This window comes from Lutjanus erythropterus, chromosome 1, assembly GCF_056507025.1.
Source record: "Lutjanus erythropterus isolate fLutEry1 chromosome 1, fLutEry1.hap2, whole genome shotgun sequence".
Classification (NCBI taxonomy): domain Eukaryota; kingdom Metazoa; phylum Chordata; class Actinopteri; order Lutjaniformes; family Lutjanidae; genus Lutjanus; species Lutjanus erythropterus.
Genome location: NC_139317.1, coordinates 26,763,254 through 26,784,700, shown reverse-complemented (window position 1 = coordinate 26,784,700; position 21,447 = coordinate 26,763,254). Strand labels below are relative to the sequence as shown.

General features: G+C 39.1%; 1 protein-coding gene across 1 annotated transcript in view; it reads left to right on the top strand.

Moving 5' to 3' along the window:
* The first annotated feature begins 3,262 nt into the window (after positions 1 to 3,262).
* The window catches only part of syt9a (synaptotagmin IXa), a 31,198-nt gene continuing 13,013 nt past the window's right edge, over positions 3,263 to 21,447 (top strand). The window contains exons 1-3 of the mRNA XM_084718301.1: positions 3,263 to 3,964; positions 14,634 to 15,126; positions 15,628 to 16,183. Of these exons, the coding sequence (XP_084574427.1) occupies positions 3,817 to 3,964; positions 14,634 to 15,126; positions 15,628 to 16,183 (1,197 nt within the window). The 5' untranslated portion in view covers positions 3,263 to 3,816. The remainder of the gene's footprint in view (positions 3,965 to 14,633; positions 15,127 to 15,627; positions 16,184 to 21,447) is intronic.

Here is a 21,447-nt window from a genome sequence, read left to right as displayed (position 1 = left end):
GTCAATAGTCTTCATACTGGCCTTTTATTACTGCCCCTGTGTTGTTGATCTGTTGTTCTAACCCCTGGTAAACTGAAACATGCACTGACAAAATGGGTTGGAGAGACAGAGAGAGATATGATAGAAAGTAGTTTACAATGAAAGAGAACAGAGAGAGCGAGGAGAGAAGAGGAAAATAATTATAAAATAAAAAATGGGGAGGAGGTGGAGTAGAAGAAATGCTGGCGCATTAATGAATGGTGCGGAGAAGAGTGGCTGACAACATGAGAGTTGAAGAGAATAAATGGGTGAAGAGTGCCTTCTGTCTTTTACAGTTGCCATGGACACCAAGAAAGCTGACTTACTGCTGTGATTTTTTTTTTTTTTTGAATGGAAAACACACACACACACACACACACACACACACACACACACACACACACACACACACAATGTTACCACACAGCCATGATAACCACCATCACCTACTTGTCCTTCCAATCACAAAACTCCCACCTCCTTAACCATTCAAAGAAGACAAATGTGTTTTACATAAATAGCATGCTAACCACATTCCCATGTTGTCTTGTGTGGAGATAAAGTCTTCTCGGATGCCTGCTAGGCTCTCATTATTACAAGGTAGGAGAGCACAACACACCATTTGCAAGACAGCAGAGTAACAAGATAAACGCACACAGGGCACAGCTCATTAGAAGGGGTGTTTATCTTTGATAGGAGATGACTGCTGGGCTCTTTGTTCTTGGTGGAACAAGCATGAAAATCACCAACGCTGCACACCCATTTATCTGTCATTTTCCATCCCTTTTTCTTAGTATCTCTTCTTCTGTTTGTCTATTTTGAAATTGCCATGTGGGAGAAACTCTGATATACTAATAAAAAAGTAGTTACGTGAGGAAATTGTGATACATTTTTATTCTTAATTGGCACCCTCTTTGAACTTCCTTTTTTTTGCAGTAGCCTTATTACTGAGTTCTATAACGGCCATTACATCAAAGGAACATTTTTATGTCATACCAGAGATTCTTTCTCAGTGACCATTATATAGATTTGCCTACAGCATACGTCTTTGTATGGTGCATGTCACAAACTAGTCTAGTTTCAATTACGGCGTGTTACACACACTCAGGCTATTACTCTTTCCACTCAAGTATAATAGTATGTGCCCTGAAACCACATAGAGTCTGTGTATTATAATTGGGCATGTCAGTCTCTGAAATAAAGGTGAAATTGACTGTGTGTCTATTTACTACTGAGACTAGTTAATGATTGGTTGAGTAAATGCGTAACAGGATTGACAGCACAACAATGCACACTCTTTGAAATGTGGATATTGATTGTTGCAACAGGAATATGTAGAGCTATTGATTATAATTATGCCCTGAACACTTCAGAAATAATTACAAACAATAAAAAAACATGAATGGTAAGATAAATAAATGCTTTGCCTCTCTGCGTGCACGTGCATTCTTAATTTCCAAGGGTGTAGGCTTTGTTTCAACCAGGGGGGTGGGGGACACAATAAGCAAAGGTCCTCCCATAGGAAATTTTAAGCATTAAACGTTTAATTTCCTGCATTCTGATGGTTTTTCATGTTCCAGTTTGTCCCTTCTTTACATCAATTTATATTGAAAATGTCTCTATTTGTGTTAAGGAAAACAAAAATCAGACATTAGGTGACAATTCGAAATATAAAGTGGTCCCCCTTTGTAGACACGTTTAAGGCAAAACTGAAGCCCCACAGGATCTCCTTGGGCTTTTGAGGGTTCTTGAAGTTTTATATTTCACTTTTTCTTCCTTTGCACTTCTCTTTTTCTGTTTTTACAGTAATGTTTTAAAATTCTGTTCCATTACTTTTATTTTTGTGCAAGAGATGGTATTTTTATGTTATCTTTACTGCTAATTTGCTGTTTACTGTGCTATATGATTATTTTATTAAACTTTTTTATTTCACTGTACAACACTTTTTTTTTTTTAAATGTGCTTCATAAATAAACTTGATTTGATTTGATTTGAAATGTAATGCATGGGGCAAATATGCCTATTACATCCACCCCTGGTTGTAATTAGTTCAGTGTATGGCAGGACATATCATGAATGTCACTGCAGATGAATGAATAGCTACAGCTGTCTTCACAGGGGCACAATGTGAAAAGCTCATTGGAAAAATAACTTTTGACAGGGAGTGACAGATCATCCACTGAGCTGGTTTTAAAGGAACAGCTCACACCAAAATCAAAAGTCATTTTTTCCTCTGGTCTGTAATGCAATATTTCCATCTAGATAGTTTTGGTGTGAGTTGCTGAGTTTTGGAAATATCATAGAGATGTCTGCCTTGTCTCTAACATAATTGAACTAGATGACACACAAATCATTACCCAGTCACTCAAGATGATCCATAGACCTTGCTCTGAACCTTTTCAAGGATTAACTACTTTTTTTCTAAGGCAGAATTTATGTATTTTTCTCTTTTGGTATTTACATGTATATTTACTGTATATGTATGTCTGATGACTTGCTGTTGTGACATAAGAATTCACCAGTTTGGGATCAATACATTACTATCTATCTATCTATCTATCTATCTATCTATCTATCTATCTATCTATCTATCTATCTGATCTAACTCCTCATGACAAGGTCTGTGGGTTATTGTGAGTAACTGGGTCATGCTTTCTGGAGAGAGACATTGTTGCAGAGTTTTTCAAATGTACTTTTTTGGCTTTGAGCATCACAAGCCCAGTTCCATCTATTTCCATTAATGGGAGAGGGCAGGCTCTCTATGGCAGATACTTGCAGTACCCAGCAACTCACACCGAAACAATCTAGATGGATTAATAGCACTACAGGTAAAAAGACAAAATATGTATTTAAATTAATTTGAGTAATTCGAGTAGTTGCAATTAATTCCATCCACCCATGGCTCTAATTAGTCCAGTGTATGGAAAGACATATGATGGATGTCACTGCAGATCGATGCATAGCTGCGGTTGTTTTGGCAGGACCACGATGTGAAGAGCCCACTGAAAAAAACTATTTTTGACAGGGAGTGACAGGAAAAGCCACTGCTGATTTTAATGGTGCTGCCCCTTTAAATTAATTTACACTAAACTTACATATGTAATGTTATATCAGCGGCTTTTGGAATGACATCTGGCTTGTTGAATCTAAAAAGAAAAAGGAAAGATTTCACAAAACGAAAAAAAAGAAAACCATGTCACCCTCTGATTGGACACGTGCAGGCACGTAAAACCACACCAGGTTCGTCGTAGCGGACAAGTGTTCGACGTGTCTACAGGTTGTACTCCTCTGCTGTCAAATCCTGTTATTTCTCCTTGTAGCAAAATGCTGCTGAACTTTTCCGCAGCTTGTTAGCGCTCGGAGGCGTGAAGACATCAGAGGACAGACAGCAGACTTCCTGCTGGACAGACAGATTCATTGTCGCGAGAGTCCGGCTCTGAAGCGCGCGCACATTTCAGCACCTTGGACAGCGCGCGGCGCCGCAGTGGCTGCGTGAATTCAACCGGTGGCTTCAAACAACCACAGCAGCAGCAGTGAGACTGACTGTTACATAAAAAACTCCGTGTGTTCCACATGCGTGGAAGGCTTTCTCCGTGGATCACCACTTGGACCGGTGCTTTTTTCTTCTTTCTAAAGCAGAGCGCCTCCGTCGAGTCCATCGTGCGGGTAGGCGTGCCGCTGGATGCGTGGTTGAGTCCAGCAGAAGCCGTGCGGAGCAGCGTGGAAGAGGTGCCTGGCTGTCAGCGGTGAGGTGGTGGTGCCTAAGAGACCCTCCATTTATAAGGATGCTGGTGGGAAATGCCTGGAGACAGAGATGACGAGATTTGTCAAAAGGCACTTGAACTCCTGTCAGATCTTTGTTCAAAGGGGGAAGTGCAGAACGAACACTGCCTGGATTTTATCTACTATTTCCGAGACCTCGCCAGGCCACGCTACACGGATTCAGGTGAGGCTTCGTTTGCACGCTTGATTCAGCGGCTGCATTTCATTGAACTGTGGAGTGAACGAGCATGTGACTTCTTTTCATTGAACATTCAGAGCCTAAAACTCAATAGGTGGTCCAAGCTATTGCTTCGAGTGCTGCAACCAGTATCCATTGTCTGCACCATTTCTCCTCACATTAATTAGCTCACTAATTAACCAGTTTAATTATGTAATTTTTCTTGCAACGGAAACGCATTCGCACGGTGACAGCCTCTCCTTTTCACCGGGAACCAAATCCGAGGGCTAACATTTTAAATTCTAACTTGCCATCTACATTCTCGTGGGGTTTCTGTAAGATTCAAAATGTGTGGCAATATGCGAGTTCACTATTTTTATACATGTGCACAGATGCCGGCAGTGGCAGAGTGACACAATGTGAAACTGGGTGTTCAGGCTGTATCCTTCTCTGGGTGAGCTGCGCTTGTATCTGCGCTCCGGTACACTCTAAAAAGTAATTCAGGGCTCTTACTGGCACGACTTAATGAAATGTACTGTTACAAGATGAAAATTCTAATTTAGTGATTTTGATAAACCTTTTCAGTTGCACACACTCTTTTGATGAGTTCTGCTGACACAACGATTTTACATACATCTGCTTATTGTATGTAACTTAAACTCAAATCTCTGATCACTGATTTAGGACTAAATTCAAACTGTAGTACCTTAATGAAATTGGCTTGATAACTTAATTTTTCACCGCCCTGAGTTCAGGATTATAAGTCCCCTCCCCCACTCACTGAACATGGTCCAGACAGTTAAGACTGCATGTTAGAAGATAATTCAAGTGGAGCAACTCAATATTTTAAATGGTTGTCAGAATTTGGGGAATTACGTACATAACACTTAAAAATCCTTTAAATGATGTGGGAAAACTAATATTTTATAAGTAATCAACTTAAAAACCTTATGCAACCATTTTTTTTTTTTGGTTGAACTTGTCATTAGAGGTTGTCATAATTGGAAAAGATTGATTCAACACATGGAAACACTTGCTGTATACCACTTCTTTGAAAGTTTAGCTTGCCTTTAATTCTTTGTCTTACGTGAAGTGTAAGACAATTTAGGCATCCTCAAAACGTTTCCTAAATGGATCCACTTAACTTTAGATATAAATGTGTTGCGGAAGAGGCTGTGTCTTTTGAAAATCAAAGCCAACATTTAGTCACGTGTGAAGAATAAATGTGACCACAGAGTCACGTGTCATCATTACCGACACCAAGGCTAACTGTTTCCATCGGATTGGCATGTGTGCATGTATTTGTGTGAATATGAGTATGTCAAGTGAGGGGAGATAATGTAACGGAGCGAGAAAACACAGTAACTGCAAGTCTCCACATACCTACTCCATTCATTCTGCCTCCATTAGTTTGCATTATTACTAATCATTGTTCACCACATGAAAGCCCTTTGTGAATTCCCACTGCTGTCCCTCCTTGCACCTCTTTCCTTCAACCTTTCCCTCCTTATTTCCTCCTTATTTCCTCTATTCCCCAATCTCCAGCTCTCTCCTCTCTCCCTCATTCATCATAGAGGCCGAAGCTGTCATGTCTTTTCCATGTGACAGTTTCAAAAGTGGAATTGCGATAGTAGACTAGGTAATATAGTGGAGTTAACGTTCAGGATTGCTTGCCTATAAGGTTTAATTTCAGTTCCAACTGCCATGTGTCATCCAGCATGATGGTAGCACACATAATAGAATGACAAAGGAATTCGATTAAAGTAGATTAAAGATCAAACATCCAACACCATTTGACACAGAGGTCAGGATAAGCTGGTTGGAATTCAGTCTATTTCTTAAATGTACATTTACGTTTTTTTTTATTCTGGACATAAACTGTTGACTTAACAACTTGAGACATCCATAGTGATAAAAGTTATTTACAGGGTAATTGAAATCCATTTGTCAACTTTTCCGATATGTCTGGTAGCAGAGAGATAGTCACAGTGACAAATTAACAAGTAATTGAAATACTGTAAACATGGAACAATTTTTCTTGTATGAAGACCAAAATTAATGTAATTGTATAAGTAGCAACAACTTTGAGACCTAAAAAATAAGGAGGAGTTTGAAAACAAAACAGGAGACTGATGTGAGAAAATGTGAGATTTTTTTGTTTCCTGCATTCTGGCAGTTTTTGAAGAATGAAAACATAAAATAATAAGTACACTGCAACAGCCTTTTATGTCAAAGATATACGGTTTGTACATGTGGTACAACACCAGAAACAAATTGTGACAATGAAAAGGATAAAAGGGTGTGTGAAATTTGTTATAAAGTTGGAGAAATGAGAATTGTGACTGCTGGAGGAAACTGGGAGAGGGCAATGAGAACCAGAAGTCTCCCAGGAAAATTGAGAGGGTTGACAATTATGAAGCTGGAGCCAGGAGCTGGTTAGCTTAGTTTATCACAAAGACTAGACTAGACTAGAAAGATTGGTAAACGGGTTGCCTGGCTCTGTCCAGAGTGTAAAAATGACAAGTTGTGGTTTACTAATTTTTGCACTTCAGTTTAAACAAATGAGATTAAACTTGGTTTTCAAAGCGCTGTCAGGCAGACTTTGTTATACTGAGCCAAACTAGCTGTTCCCCCTGTGTCCAGTCTTAAGGCAAAGCTAAACTAACTGCCTGCTAGCTATAGCTTTATACCATACAGACACAGGCTTTTAGCTATTATTTCATCTATGATTTTGCAAGAAAGGAAATAAGTATATTTTCTAAGGCTCAGCAAGTGCACATTTAATGGTGTTTCCCAAAGCAGAATTCATTGCACTGCTGGTTTTAATTGTAGCCATCTAATTAGTTAGACATGGACCATTGGGTCAATGCTACAAACATCCAGCGAGGATAGAAAGCAACAGTGGTCAGGGCCCCGAGGACAACCAACATGAACCAATCCTATGTGTAATATACCATGTTGTGTAGTCAGTGTTGATATTAACTGTATTACAACTGGGAAAATAAGCAATTTCCGGGAATTGCATGTATACAGTTTTTGCTCACAGAAAGGTATGATTAAGGCAAATAACAACATCTCAGAAGGTGGAAGTTCCAGATATTGCTTTTTCAGCACTTGCTTCTCCTCCTACTCTATTGCACCTTTGAAGGTCCTGTGCTCTAAAATTGGTGAAGCCTCTTTGTTGTGATGCAGTCTCTGCATCCTTCCAGATGTCTATACGTTCTTCTCTGACAGGCAGCTCTCGGGCCAACTGCCAGGCTGACTGTGGGCTCTATGTCCTCAGATGGCACGTCCCTCACTTTCGCCACATTATTCTCCCAAATCACACATACTCTGGTATTCACAGAATCTCAGAGCACTGCAAGGACAGTTTGTCTGAGTTCCTGTGTGAGGTCTTATGACAGCGCCCACACACACACACACACACACACACACACACACACACACACACACACACACACACACACACACACACACAGGCAGTCCACTATTAGGCTGTTGGATTTGGAGGATAGGTAATGCAAAATGCAAAACTATTATTAGGTCTAGGTATTAAGTCTTTTGAGATTTGTTGTGACTGAAACCAAAAAGCCTTTAAATGTGGTGTGGCATATTGGGCTTCATGTACTTTTAACTAATATGCATGTTAATGGCTGAATTAGATTTAAAGAGCAATCCTCATTAAAGTCAGGAAATAGCAACTGCTCCACAACATGACACTAAGACTATCTTCATATTATTAAACCATACTTCTGCCAGCTGTGACACCAGTCCAGTCTCTTGAATCAGTGTAATTTGCTATCTGTGTGCAATTTTCTTGCAGTGCACATGCAAAAGACAAATTTGCATGCAAGTGATACTCCAGTCCTAACCCTTAACTTCTGTGGATAGCAGATGGGTCCAGATCAGGGCTGTTTATTGGCAATAATCTGGTAATATGATACATATCGAGAAACAGGGGCCACCATTCAGTATTGCAATATACAATGCTACTGTGAGCAAGGTGACATATTGCTGTTTTTTAGATAGCAAAGTTTGGAATTTGGCCTATCCAATGTGTGCAATTTAAATGTGAGAAGTCAAGTTAATTGTGTGCAGATTACAGAGACTGGGTTGGTGTCACAGAAGGGGATTAGTAAAATTCTAAATAAAAATTATCCAGGGCACTGCCAACTAAAAATCATGCATTTGGTTTTACTGAAAAGCTGTGAGTTTAGTCATTAGGGTGTTTTCAGACACTACCTGTTACTGCATCCACCATATCACTGTCATTGCATATATCACTGCATATCACCATATCACTATGACTATACACCTATGTGTTAGTGTGACAGTAATAATTAGAGTCCAAACAAATTATTGATTGCTGCTATCTTTTCAAGCCACTGGTGGGTTCGCTGAATTGTCCAAGCTCATTATAAAGTCAGCTGAAAAAATACAAGCTTCTCAACTCATACAAAAAAGACATTATTTTTAATATATATGCACATTCTCTATTCTAGTGCTCATGGGTAGAACATCTAGTTGATGTGATTCTCATTAGGTTTATTATGATTATTACCTTTGCTGAAACTATTTAATATCAGCATGCAGTTCTCTTGAAATCTGGGAGTTTGTTGGCTAACAAAGTGACACACTGTGCTAAACAATGTGAGGGTATTTATTTAGGAAACACAATCATTAGTCCTTTACCAAAACAGGATAATTTTCTCATCTCTTAAGACTATGATTAAAGTAATTACACTGACTACACAGTAATTACATCTCTTTTGAGTTATTATTTTCCATACAAATTTTCGTCATGGACTGTACATACATGGATCTCTTTGCTTTATTACTGTGGGCAGCTAATAGCACGTTGCACAGTCAGCAGATAAACTGGGCACAAGTCTATATCTCTGCCCTCGCACAGAACGAGGCTTAGCCAATAATAGCCATGGTTAGAATGATACAGCAGACTGATGCTATTAAAAAAAAACACTGTGCAGAAGCCTGGACTTTTGCTGCCTGGACCAGATTTCAGATTTACCTCAAAGACTGAAGATATTTCAATACAGTAAATGGTAAGCTTATACACACACACACACACACACACACACACACACACACACACACACACACACACACACACACACAGATATATAGATATATATGTGTAATGAAAAATACAATGCCTGTCCTCCCAGCCTCAAATCGTCTTCTCCCACAGCAGTTGTTGCTGGGCAACAGTTCACTCTTGCACATGAATATTAACATTATAATAAAACAGTGTTCAATTAGCTAAGAATAGACTTATTTTTCATTTTGGTTTGTCATCATTATTTAGCATCACATGAAAATACAGAAAAACAATGAATATGTAACACAAGTAACAACATTTGCACTAAAGGTCAGCAATTTAATTAGAGAACATTTTACATGTAACACTACAGATATGACAACATTACAAACAGTAATGTATTACTTTGCAAGGTATCCCTAACACTGGTCAGACATGATCCAGTGAACAATTACACATGTGAACATCTACCACAAGTTACAAGATTATTGGTATCTGCTATGAATTTGCTATATGAGGTTATTAATTAGCATTATAGATAAATCTGACATAAAGACAGAATAGTATTTATAGTACAGAATGCACATCGAAAGAGTTACTGCTCACTGCAATCATTGCTTCTGTCTGTACAAGTCGTGATGTGATTGGAACTCTGCTGTACTCTGTACAAAACTGCATCACATAGTTCAGACAAAGCTAATGTGATGCGTCAGCAGTCTCAGTTAGCCAAATCAAGTGGCTACTGTCCAAAGTTTCTCTTTTTTTAGAACAAAATTCCTTCATTGTGTCTGTATCCATCAGCCATAGCTCAGCTTTAAACGCTGTCAAAGGAAGCATTAGGGAATTCTGTACCCAAAGGGCCATAATGTTGAGAGATACCGATTTAATTTGCCTATCTCGGGCTGCTGAAGCCCCATTTTAGCTTTGACTGAAGTTAACAATGCATTTTTGCACAGAGTGTGGACTGTAGATTCCCTACATTTTGCTATGTAGCACAGTAGAAGGAATTCCTTCATGGTCACTTCACTTTGGAGAGAAGGAATGATTACAGTTCTCCTTCAATTGATACACAGTATCAGTATTGTGTTAAGGTAGACGTGAAAAAAATCTGGACCTATACAAAAAGATGATTAGAGGGCAAAACTAGGTGAGAAACAATTAAAAAGGACACTTATGCATGGAAATTGCAGTGCATGGCACCCTTTGCTCTTGATAACCGAACAGACTAGGCTTGTATTAAAGCCCTTTAAGGTTCAGACTAATATTTGTAATGCTAGTTATTATTTTACCACACTATCATTATCTGTTAATTGCAAAGCACCTGTCTTTATTTTCCCCTCCAGTGGATGTATGTGAAAGGTGCTGCTTAAGATTAGATTTAATTAAGATGCACTGGATAACATATTGCTCATGTGCAGACATTGTTGGAGCTAGATAACAGTTAGTCATGTTGTGAACTGCACTCAGTTCTGCTGTTATCTTGTTGAGTGATTACAGTAATCATCACTAAATCTTTTTTTGCCTCATAAAAACTCAAGCATGCGTAGGAGCGCAGAGCGTGAGGAGGCAGAGCATATAGAATGTGCATGCCTTTGATAAGTAACACATAGTGAGAGGGTCTTTAAAAAAAATAATCTCAGAAATGTAGGCTACTCCATCCTTATGGTAATGTGACCTATATGCTGACCTAAACTGTACTGATGAAGTCTTTCAGCTGATATGAGTTGTTCATGAAAACAGTCTTCTGGGCTGCTTCCCAGTCTTTACCTTCAAGTGAGTGATAACAAACTCAGCACTCACTCAAATATTCACAACAACAAACACTTAACAATATTTTTATGCAATTATTTATAGTCATTTACAGTATTTATTTTGTAACACTAACCAGGGGGGCACCTGTTTTTTTTATTTCTTGTTATAAATCCTGTTCAGGTTGAGTGTTTTTCAGTTGTGCACTACAGATACCTCATGGCTCATGGCAGGGGTTCTCATAGTGGGCCAATAGTGGTCCTCAGAAACCTTTTGTGTGGCTCTCGAATGTGACATGAAATGCATTAAATATATTTACATTTATTATACATCTATGCTTTCACTTTCAATATGCCACTTGCTGGCTGCTGCATCTAACAGCTAACGGCTAAAGTCAATGATATGATTGACAACTTGGGAGGTTAAAGTTGAATTGCGATGGAAAAGCCACCATGGACAACCACTGTTTGGTTGAGGAGACAAGCAGGTTTCAGGAAAAATGTATCGGCTCTTACTTTATCAGACATCTAGGGGCAGATTGAGAGATCTACTTTATCTGCAAGCAGGTGAATTCTGTGCTGAAGAAATTTGATGGTATGCATGATTATGAGACCAATCTGAAATCCTACGACAGTTTAATGGGGTTTGCTGTGTGGCACTCGATCATACGCTGAATCATTTGGCTGAGCTGAGTCAAACCATGCCACACCGATTTGCACTTCTATTACCACTTTTAACACACCTAGCTGTGCCATGTCGTGCACAAAATGGACCTTCTCCAGAGTGTGGTCTGACCCACCTCCAAGTGAGATGCTCCAGTTTTGTTGGCTTTCAGATGATGAAAATGCAACATTTCTTGATTTTGCTACTTCATAATAAAAGCTTAAAGATAACAAAATAATATGGGGACTTTTATTGTGAAGAATTTATGGGAAATAAAGAGTATATCTGCCGTTTTACAGCCGCTTGACATAATCTAAGGTCGTCTTTAGTTAGAGACAACCTTCAAGCGGATAGCCCTGTTGTAACACAGATGCCAGTCCCTACCTTGCCAGACTGATGTGCCAAAGTCAAGTCAAACAGACTCAAGAAAAGCCAACACATGAATTGATGTTTAAACGTATACATCACAGTAGATTCATGGTCTCACACGAACACAAACAATGACGCTTTAAATGCAAGTTATCATTTTCAATATCCTGAACATTGGCTTTTACTGACGTCAGGAGAAAAGAAAAGTGTTTCATGTAAAAAATGCTTGGCTTGGTTACACATGGAGCAGTGAAGAATGTGGGACCCTGGATAATGAGGATGTAAAGCAAATTCAGAACACAATTATTAAATGTTAATAATTGCATTCTTCCCCTATTTACCGTGATGATATAAATTCCTTTAACAGGTAAAAAAGAATATTGCATAAACTCATAGATTGGACCACCTTCTTGTGTTGCAGCAGTTTCTATGATTTATCTTTCAAAAAGGAATTCTCTTAGGGAAAGTCACCCACTTCTTGTGAACAAATAGAGATGATTCAGAAAGCCCTTGATGACTCTGTCGGTTCACACCTCACCTCCCTTTCCATGGTGACTCTCACACACCCTGTGCTGGTGTCAACAAATGCACTGCAGGAATATTCAGTGTCATGCTTTGAAACCAGAAACTCTTGCTTGACAGACTAAAGCCTGGCATGATACTCCAGTAAAACTTTTATACTCCCACAGCCACTGCTTCTGCTCCTGCCCACAAGTACATTAACATAAAACATAAGTGTTGTGCATGATAGTTACCTTAGCAGTTTTTTTGCTGCAACATCTCTGCTACTTCTACAGACAACTCGGTGGGTCTGGTTAGGTTTAATAACATGGCTAAATAACACAAACCCTAATTTTACCAATCTGTTACACAGACATCTTCAATTTGCTGGTGTGTGCTTCATAAAATGAAACTCTTATGAGTTTGGAAAGGCAGGCAGGTTTTTTTTCTGTGCTTTTTCCCCCAATCAATTTCTTTTCTAAATCTGACAACTTTAAAGGTTACTTCAGCTCTGTTATATGTTGATTATATGTTGATGGCTATCCAGCTTTTCCTTTCTACTTGACAAATCAAATAAGGTGGCCTCTACTTTTCAATGTTGATGCCGACCAGCTGGCCATTTTCCCTTGGTTTAATTTATTTACACAGTAACACAGTTGAAACCACAGATTCAATATAAAGAGGTTGTAACCTCAATTTAATTTAACACTTTAAATCTCCCCCTTTCCAAAACTATTTTAAACATTTAAAATTTTCATAAATAAAATACCAGCTCAACTCCTGGGCAGTATGTCAATGAGAATGTATGAGCAAACATTCACTGCTGCTTTTGTTTCAACACACTAGTCCTCTGTTATCAGCAGAGGACTGGAAACAGCATAGGGCACAATACACTTGGGAGACAGATGTGAGGCTCCAGAGGATAATTAAATAAATGTAGTTAATCCTAATTAATCTTGTCAAGGATTCTTGGTAACAATAAAAAAGCAAAGGGAGATAATCCCACAGAAAGCTAACTCCACTGTTATAATAAATCAAGTTTTTTGCTAAGGTAGTACAAAGAAGCATAATTTATTATTCTGGCACCACTTTACAGACTGTGCTTATATATAATTTAGAAATGGTTTCAAATTAGGGTTGGGTATCATTTGGTTTTTAATTATTATGTTTCCAATTCTGCTTATCGGTTTCAGATCTTAACGATTCTCCATTAAGATTCTTTGAGTGGCCTCCTGTCATTTACCATACATAAATATTATCTATGGAAACACAGAGCAAAGCTAACATTAGCTAGGTAACCATAATGACAGTGGTCTCTTTGCTGGTTTCTTGAATATGTTGTAGTTTACGTAGACTACTTCAGTGTGACAACAGAAAGTATCCCGTCCTTGAAAAGCATTTATTGCATAGCATTTGCCAGAGTGAGGTGATGGTTATAAGACTGACACAGTTTGTGCAATTCACCTGCTAGTCAAGCAACTTAGCAATGGCTGAGTGACTGAGAATAATGCTCGACATATTCTTTAATGAGACAAATGCATTCAGAGATAGAAAGACATGCATGCATTCAACTTGCATCTATAGGCGCAGACCGATAGCAGGTCGATAAACAGAATCTTTTTTTTTGCAATCTCAGTTACTTCTTACTACTAATTAATCTTGTTACCATTTATAAATGGCAACAGGGAGTCTAATCGTTAAGTGTAAAATACATCACCATTTATTAATTACTTATGTCATATCAACACCTGTGATAGGTAAACAAAATTAGTGTATGAAGCGTATGAATCTAATAATTTGATATGCCCAATGAAACTTTTAGACTGTTAACATATGCTTACAGGAGTTAAATGCTAGTTACACATTAACAAATATACAATGAAGCTGTATAAATGCAGCTAATGGAGAAGACAAAGTAAGCTAAACAAGTAATGTGATCTGAGGCTTAACAGGTAATTGTAGGTTCACTATTTGGCAAGAAACAGGTCACAGTTTTCTTTTTTCCACCTACTGTGTTGTAACAGCTTATTAATGATTTATAAGGACTTTACAACATAATGGAAAAATTAAAAACAATTTCTTATTCAATTATACAGTCTTATTGGCCTTAAGTGGTACCGACATTCTTCTACTGTGACACCACAGGTGAGTGTAAAACCAGCTTACTCCCTGGGTGTGAAAAAAAATAATGATGATAATGATGCCAATAATAATTTCACACTACCTAATTTATAAAAGTTGTTAATGATGGTTAGGGCTATACATAACTATAACAAAACAAAACTGAATTCATTATCAGATCCTTACTTCCTGTCTCTCTATTCACCCTCTCAGATATATCGGTGAGTCTGTTGTCACTGGTAGTGACTGCCTGTGGCTTGGCCCTGTTTGGGGTCTCCCTCTTTGTCTCCTGGAAGCTCTGTTGGATACCATGGAGGGAGCGTGGGCTTTCCCCCACCACGAAGGAGGCCCATGGGCACCTCAACCCCACTATGAGCCCTCTGCCCTCGCAGCCTGCACCCAGGCAGCCAGTTTACACAGCCGTGGACCCCCCGGTGCACAACCGCCGTGAGTCGTCACAGTGCTCCATGGCCAGGGAGCCCACACCTGTGGCATCGGTGGTGTCAGTGGAAGCTCCAGTGACTCCTGTGTCACCACCACCTGTGGTCTTGGCCACTCCAGAGGCAGCTATGAAGATCAGTCATACATCTCCAGACATCCCACTGGATGCTCAGAGTAAAAGCCGGGAAAATGGGGTTCACACCAACCCTCGTATGCAGAGACAGACCACTGAACCTCCACCCTCTGGACACATGTCTGAAATTGGGTCAGTATAAGATATTTGTTCATTTCTTTGTCTTAGTCAGAACTACCAGATTTTTCCTTGAGAAACTTGTTAACACTTCTACTTCTGTCCAACTCTTACACTCAGTGATGTTGGAACTGATTAGTGTTCTTCTGCATGGCTCTCAACACCACTGCCAGACAAAAACATTAATATTTGATGATTATGCAATAGTTTGTTCATTGCCAACTTTTTTATGTCCAAAGCCAACATTTTCCAAATTGTTGCTTTCTACTATCTATGTCCATTTCCTATGGTATCTTTAAAGTTAGCGAAAAGACTGTGATTATGGCAATGAAATTATGGTTAAGACAATAACAATTTTGGTTGCTATAATCGTGATAGGAAGTTTTTGGTTTCATAAGGAGACACTGCTTCCTGTATTGGCATGCAGCTCTGGCACTAGGATATATGGATGCAAATGCCTACATGCCCAGCTGATGTAGTATTATGATGTTTGTTCTTAATTTCCTCTTCCCACAGACAAGGGTCAATTCGCAGACACATGAACCTGTCTAACCCAGACTTCAATGTGGCCCAGTTCCAAAGGCAGGACTCCCTCACTGGAATGGGCCTGGGCCTCGGTCGCCTCAAACCTGAGCTCTACAAACAGCGCTCCCTTGAGGGAGATGAAGGCAGTCGCAGGGGAGGGGGCTGTGGTCGCCTCCACCTTATCCTCAAATTTGACTGCGACCTGGAACAGTTAATAGTTAAGATCCACAAGGCAGAGGACCTCCCAGCCAAGGACTTCTCTGGTACCTCCGACCCTTATGTTAAGATCTACCTGCTCCCTGATCGTATGACCAAGCACCAGACAAAGGTGCACCGCAAGACGCTGAACCCTGTGTTTGATGAGGTCTTCCTGTTTCCGGTGGCATACTCTGAGCTTCCCACTCGTAAGCTGCACTTCAGTGTCTATGACTTCGACCGTTTTTCACGCCACGACATTATTGGCCAAGTGGTTGTGGACAACTTCCTGGATCTGGCAGATTTTCCAAGGGAGACAAAACTCTGCCGGGAAATCCAGTATGTCTCCTCGGTGAGTCAGCGCTTATGTTTAAATTGTCATATTCAGACATGCCATGTTATATTTAACTATGCATTACTACCACGAGAGGTGAAAGACTTTGTATTAAGTCTGACAGATTCGCTTCAACTTTATTGAGAGTGACACATTTGGTCCACCTTTGAGTCCTTCATTTCAGCTTTGTCTGTCTCTCAATGACATTATAAAGTATAATATGAAGTTAAATGCTCTTTTAAACACACTGAGCTGTCAGCTCTGAATAAACAAGAGAAGAATTAGTTGGCAGGTTGGGTGAATAGGTCTCGCTTTGAAAGGATTCTTGTCTCTTCCAACAATATCATGTATCTGCACTGATATAATAATCTTTATTGGCTTCATTGCCTTTTCATTTTTTGTACAGCCAACTTGTACATTTTTTTGAAATTTGCGTTGTAGCTACGAAGCTTGGGGGGGGGGGGGGGGGGGGTGGCAGCAATTTAAAACAATGAAACCCTGTAGATATTCCTTGTATTTAAATAACTGTTTAACAAGATTTCTTCCTTTTATAATGACCATTATTAATACATACATTACAGTCAGCTGGTACAGGTGAAAGACAGAGAGACATTTTCATTGGGAAACACATTTACTGCATCCCCCACTATCTGAATTCAGTGCCCTCTGCCAGGACCACCCACTTTTTTAAACATATGTAAATTAAATTCAGGGTGAGACTGCCTAAGGTCAACAGGATTTAAAACCCCTTTCCATGTTACCTCATAAAATGTGTGCATATGTGTGGGTGTGTTCTTGTACATCTATCGTTGGGAGGACCCATTTCAGTTTAGGCCTACGTAATGAGGACAGTTTTGCCAAGTGATGACATTTTGGGGTATGTTCATGTATTATGTCACTGATGGTCCTCACAAGTCTGGAACAAGTACAAACATGTGTGTGTCTTGCTTTACCAGTTGTCTTACTTGCTGTCTCTGCCCACATAAGTCAGAGCTCTTTATAATGTTTTTCACTGTTCCCTGTCAGTGACGCCTTGTGCAGCTGATATTTGACAAATCTACTATGTAACAGATAATACACGTACATATATATCAGTATGCTTGCTTCATTGTCAGGCATCTCAGTGTGAACCAGTTGTTAAGCGCAATTGATCCCGTTTGTCATGACATGCTTAAGCGGCATTAATAAGACTCCTTGCCATTGATTGCTGGAGAGAATTCATTTCATCCGAGGGAGTTCAAGGAAGTGAGATCAATGATGCACAGCTGTGAAAAGAAAACTGTTTTTTGTTTTTTTTTTGTTTTTGTGTTTGTGTGTGTGTGTGTGTGTGTGTGTGTGTGGGGGGGGGGGGGGGGGGGGGGTTACTAACATGTAGGGTTTGTTTACAACCTGTCTGATGCTCAGGTTGGCCCTGTTGGCTCTATTTCAAATCAAGTTTTGTTGACACATATATTTTTAGCAATGTTGACACGTTCAGAAATATCTCTTGTGAGGACAGTGTTATTAATAGAGCTAATGTCCAGAGCCCTGAAAAGAAAACAAAAGTTGTAATATACTGTAGTTTTTTGTTTGAGAGAAAACTGACTATTGCTGAAGTGAAATGATAATGCCTTGCACAATGCAGCAGAAAGGTAGGGTTCTGATGAATGAGTTCAGGGAATTAAGAACTCATGACCGTATGATTTAGGGCTGGGCGACTGGATGAATACATTGCCTATCGATGATGGACATCCATTGCTGGCTTTTTGTTTGTTTGTTTTGTTTTTGTTTTTTTCTTTTTCTTTTATGGGCTGATTTTTGGGGAGATATTTGTCATCTTTTTTTTTCCAATGTAATGATGTGCAGACTCATCCAACATGTTCTTATCCAGTGGCACAGTACACATCCACTCAGCCAGACCAAGAGCATGCTGAACTGGGTCAGGAGTGATGGGTAAACAGCCCGCAGAGCTTGAGTCTTTGCAGTCTTTTCAGCCAGTGAATTAAGGATTTGATTGATTACATTTGACCAAACTTGAGTTGTTTATTGTGGGAAGAGTGGACAGAATAGAATATATCGCCAATTGCCAATGAATGGGCTGATGGTAGCCAGTTGGAACATTTTAGCATATTGCCATCCCAGTATGATTTTCAGTATCATCATAAATACAGATGCTCCTCTTTCTATTAAACTGATATGCAGATGCTGTATTGAGATGATGCAGCACCATCAGAGGTCAGTTTTTCTACAGGTGGACAAAGCAGTGCAGCTGAGCTGAGAAACATGGTGTCTGGGGGATAAAGGTAAAGGATTAACTAGTAAAAAAGAAGAGAAATGCTTCTACCCCGTTTGAGAGCATTTAGGGTTATTTTTGGTTTAGTCTTGATGATAAAGCTATGCTAGCAAACACTGCAGACTACTGATTGGTCAGAGGAGCATAGCAGAATGCGTAGATTTATGAGCATGAGAGAGAGCAGGTAGCAGACTGATGCAGTGACGGTGAATGCACACTGAGCGGAGGAAAAAGTGAGCAGTGAAGCTGTTGGTCTAACTGGTCAAAGTTGCTTTCACATAGGCAAAACTCACAGTCCAGAAATTGTAAACAAAAGTCATGCAGTGGGAAAGTTTGATTATTGGTCAAATAGTCCCAGTTTCTACCTGGATATCATCATGAATCACCATGAGGCTCTTTTTTCTGTTGGTGTTGATCTGGAACTCATATCAGCAGACCTTAGTGTAGAGGACTGTGCATATGAATGTCTTGTAATTAAACAGGTATCAAAAACATTTGTAATGCAGGGATTTCCCACTTTATCATGTGTCCAGGTGTGTCCCCTGCCAGTGCACATTTTGGTACCAAAGCCACTAGTGCACCAGTCAACAAAAAATTAAGAGAACATGTTTTTTGACTGCTAAAATTACGCATACAATGGTACACTTTTGTGATTGGTTCAAATGAAAATCAACTGCTCCAGAGTTACCTTGACAGTGGACCGAGGGCACACCTTTGAGCCGGACCAGGGAATAGCTGTTTGGTCCAGACCAGAGTCTGAGTCCAGCATTCACACCAACCCCAATAAACTGCACCAAGGAAGTAAATGCTCCAGGGCTCCGTTTGACTGGACTAAACAAGACTGGAGTGAACCCACCCTCAGTTAGGTCTATAGCACATAAAGCAGCATGTGACAATGTCTCTTGTGTGTCTAATAAGCAAAGCACTCTACCTCTGCTGGTTTGTCACCTGCAGCTCTGTTCCACACCACATATGCAAATGACTCGTCTGCACTGCAGCCATTTCAGTTTAATGAGCTTGTCCCTCAGTAACCTGAATGTGTATGCCTGACTGATCCACCTGTCAGTCCAGGTTAAATATAGCCACCATAGTAATGAGATGTGTGTAATTTAGCCAGGAAAAGAAACTTGTTAAAACCTTGTTTTTTAACATGTTTTTCAGCCTTGAGAGAGAGAAAAGAGAGCTGCATCATTTAATTTTAATAGTCATTCATGGTTTCATTCAGAGTAACTGCTCCATTGTGTATCATTTCTGTGTATGAATTGTATTATGGCAGCCAGATGGTAGTCTTGCTGTACAACAGCAGAAATACATCAGAAAGGCATCTGCTGAACATGGTTTGATAGTGGTAATTTGTGTAACAGCCACACAATCATCTAGAGTTGTCAATCTGAGCATATGTTACATATCTTGCTCCTATATATATTATTTATACGTAAAATAAAATCAATGACATGCTGAAACTTTCCCCAAAGGAGCAGATTAGTTATATATTAGAGTTATAAACTGCAAAACATCAGCCTCAACCAGAATGTGAATGTTGTACTGAATATTTTAAATGGATATTATGGGGTTGGTTTGTGCACTACTTGACAATTCGATATATGTTTTCATTATTAATGTGATCATGTAATTTGAAACTGGAGTTTGAGTTTCACAATTATTGTTACATGTAGAAAAACTTGATTACCTCTAGCAGGCCTTGGTGCAATCTGAAATCAGATTTAGCACATGAAAACCAGAAGGGTCGTGGAAATAGCCCAAGGGAATTTAGTTCCCTTATTTAATTCTGTCAGGCCTGCAAACCACCGACATCCCCTCCTCAGAAATGAGCCAACAGCGAATTATTTGGGAAATGCATTGCACTGGTTAGTTTAAATGCTGTTAATACCTAGCTATATTCCCTTACTGATGGAATGTATGATGCTTGTCCTGTTATGGATCACACATTCATAGAGTTATAGTTGACTACACACCTAACAAATATTGACATTATGACAAATAAACCTGCTGGAGGCAATATTTGTCAAAACAAACACACAAACAAAACTGTAAACTGCATTCTTTTCTTTCAAATTCACACAGAGAAGTGCTATATAGTCTGTAATAAACTTTACAATATAATAAAGGTAGATACTCTGCCTTAGGGCAAACTCATATGTCTCTGCGCAGACGTAACGGAAACACTCCTAATGGACCAAAATAAAATGAACATCTAAGGAAACCATAAGCTGCAAGGCAGCCACAGACAATAACTGACAAAAAGCGAAGCAATACAGTAGATGTAGCAGCCAAGTCGGAATAGTAGACATTTTTGTTTTTGTTTCATTAACAGTTTATGAATTTCATTTAGAATTTCCATAATCATACACATGTATTGTTACCATTGTGGTTTCTCTGGTTGCAAAAGAAATCAAGGAGGAAAGTTTCAGTAGAGAGTGAATGACTCTTTTTGTTAAAAAAAAAAAAAGTATAGTGGGTTACATCAGTTGAAATAAAGGCAGTTTAGTCATGATAATTTATACACAGTGATCACTGATGTTGTGTAATGTTCCTTCTGCTGTAAGGTTGCATGCAGTAGTATTTCTCTGTATTTTACTTTTAAGGGTTGCTATATTTGTAGGATTATATTATTATTTTATATTTTGTTGTGTTTTATTGAAACTTTGACATTTATTTTTTTTTATTTGTATTTCAAATATGTGACTTCAGTAATGAGTTTAAATGTGAGGCACTTGTACTTGCTACTGATTGCAGCAAAAATCAGCTTGCCAGCCAATGCTGAAGACCATTAACAGCTTCCTACTTATGGCCTCTATTTATATTTTATTTATGCCTCAATCTCTGTCTGTCTAAATCAAATCAAATCAAATGACTTTATTGGCATGAACAAAAATATGTTGCCAAAGCAGTTTACACAAAATCCCATATTACATACATATATACATATTAATTACATATCTCTCTTACACGCAGACACACACACACACACACACACACACACACACAC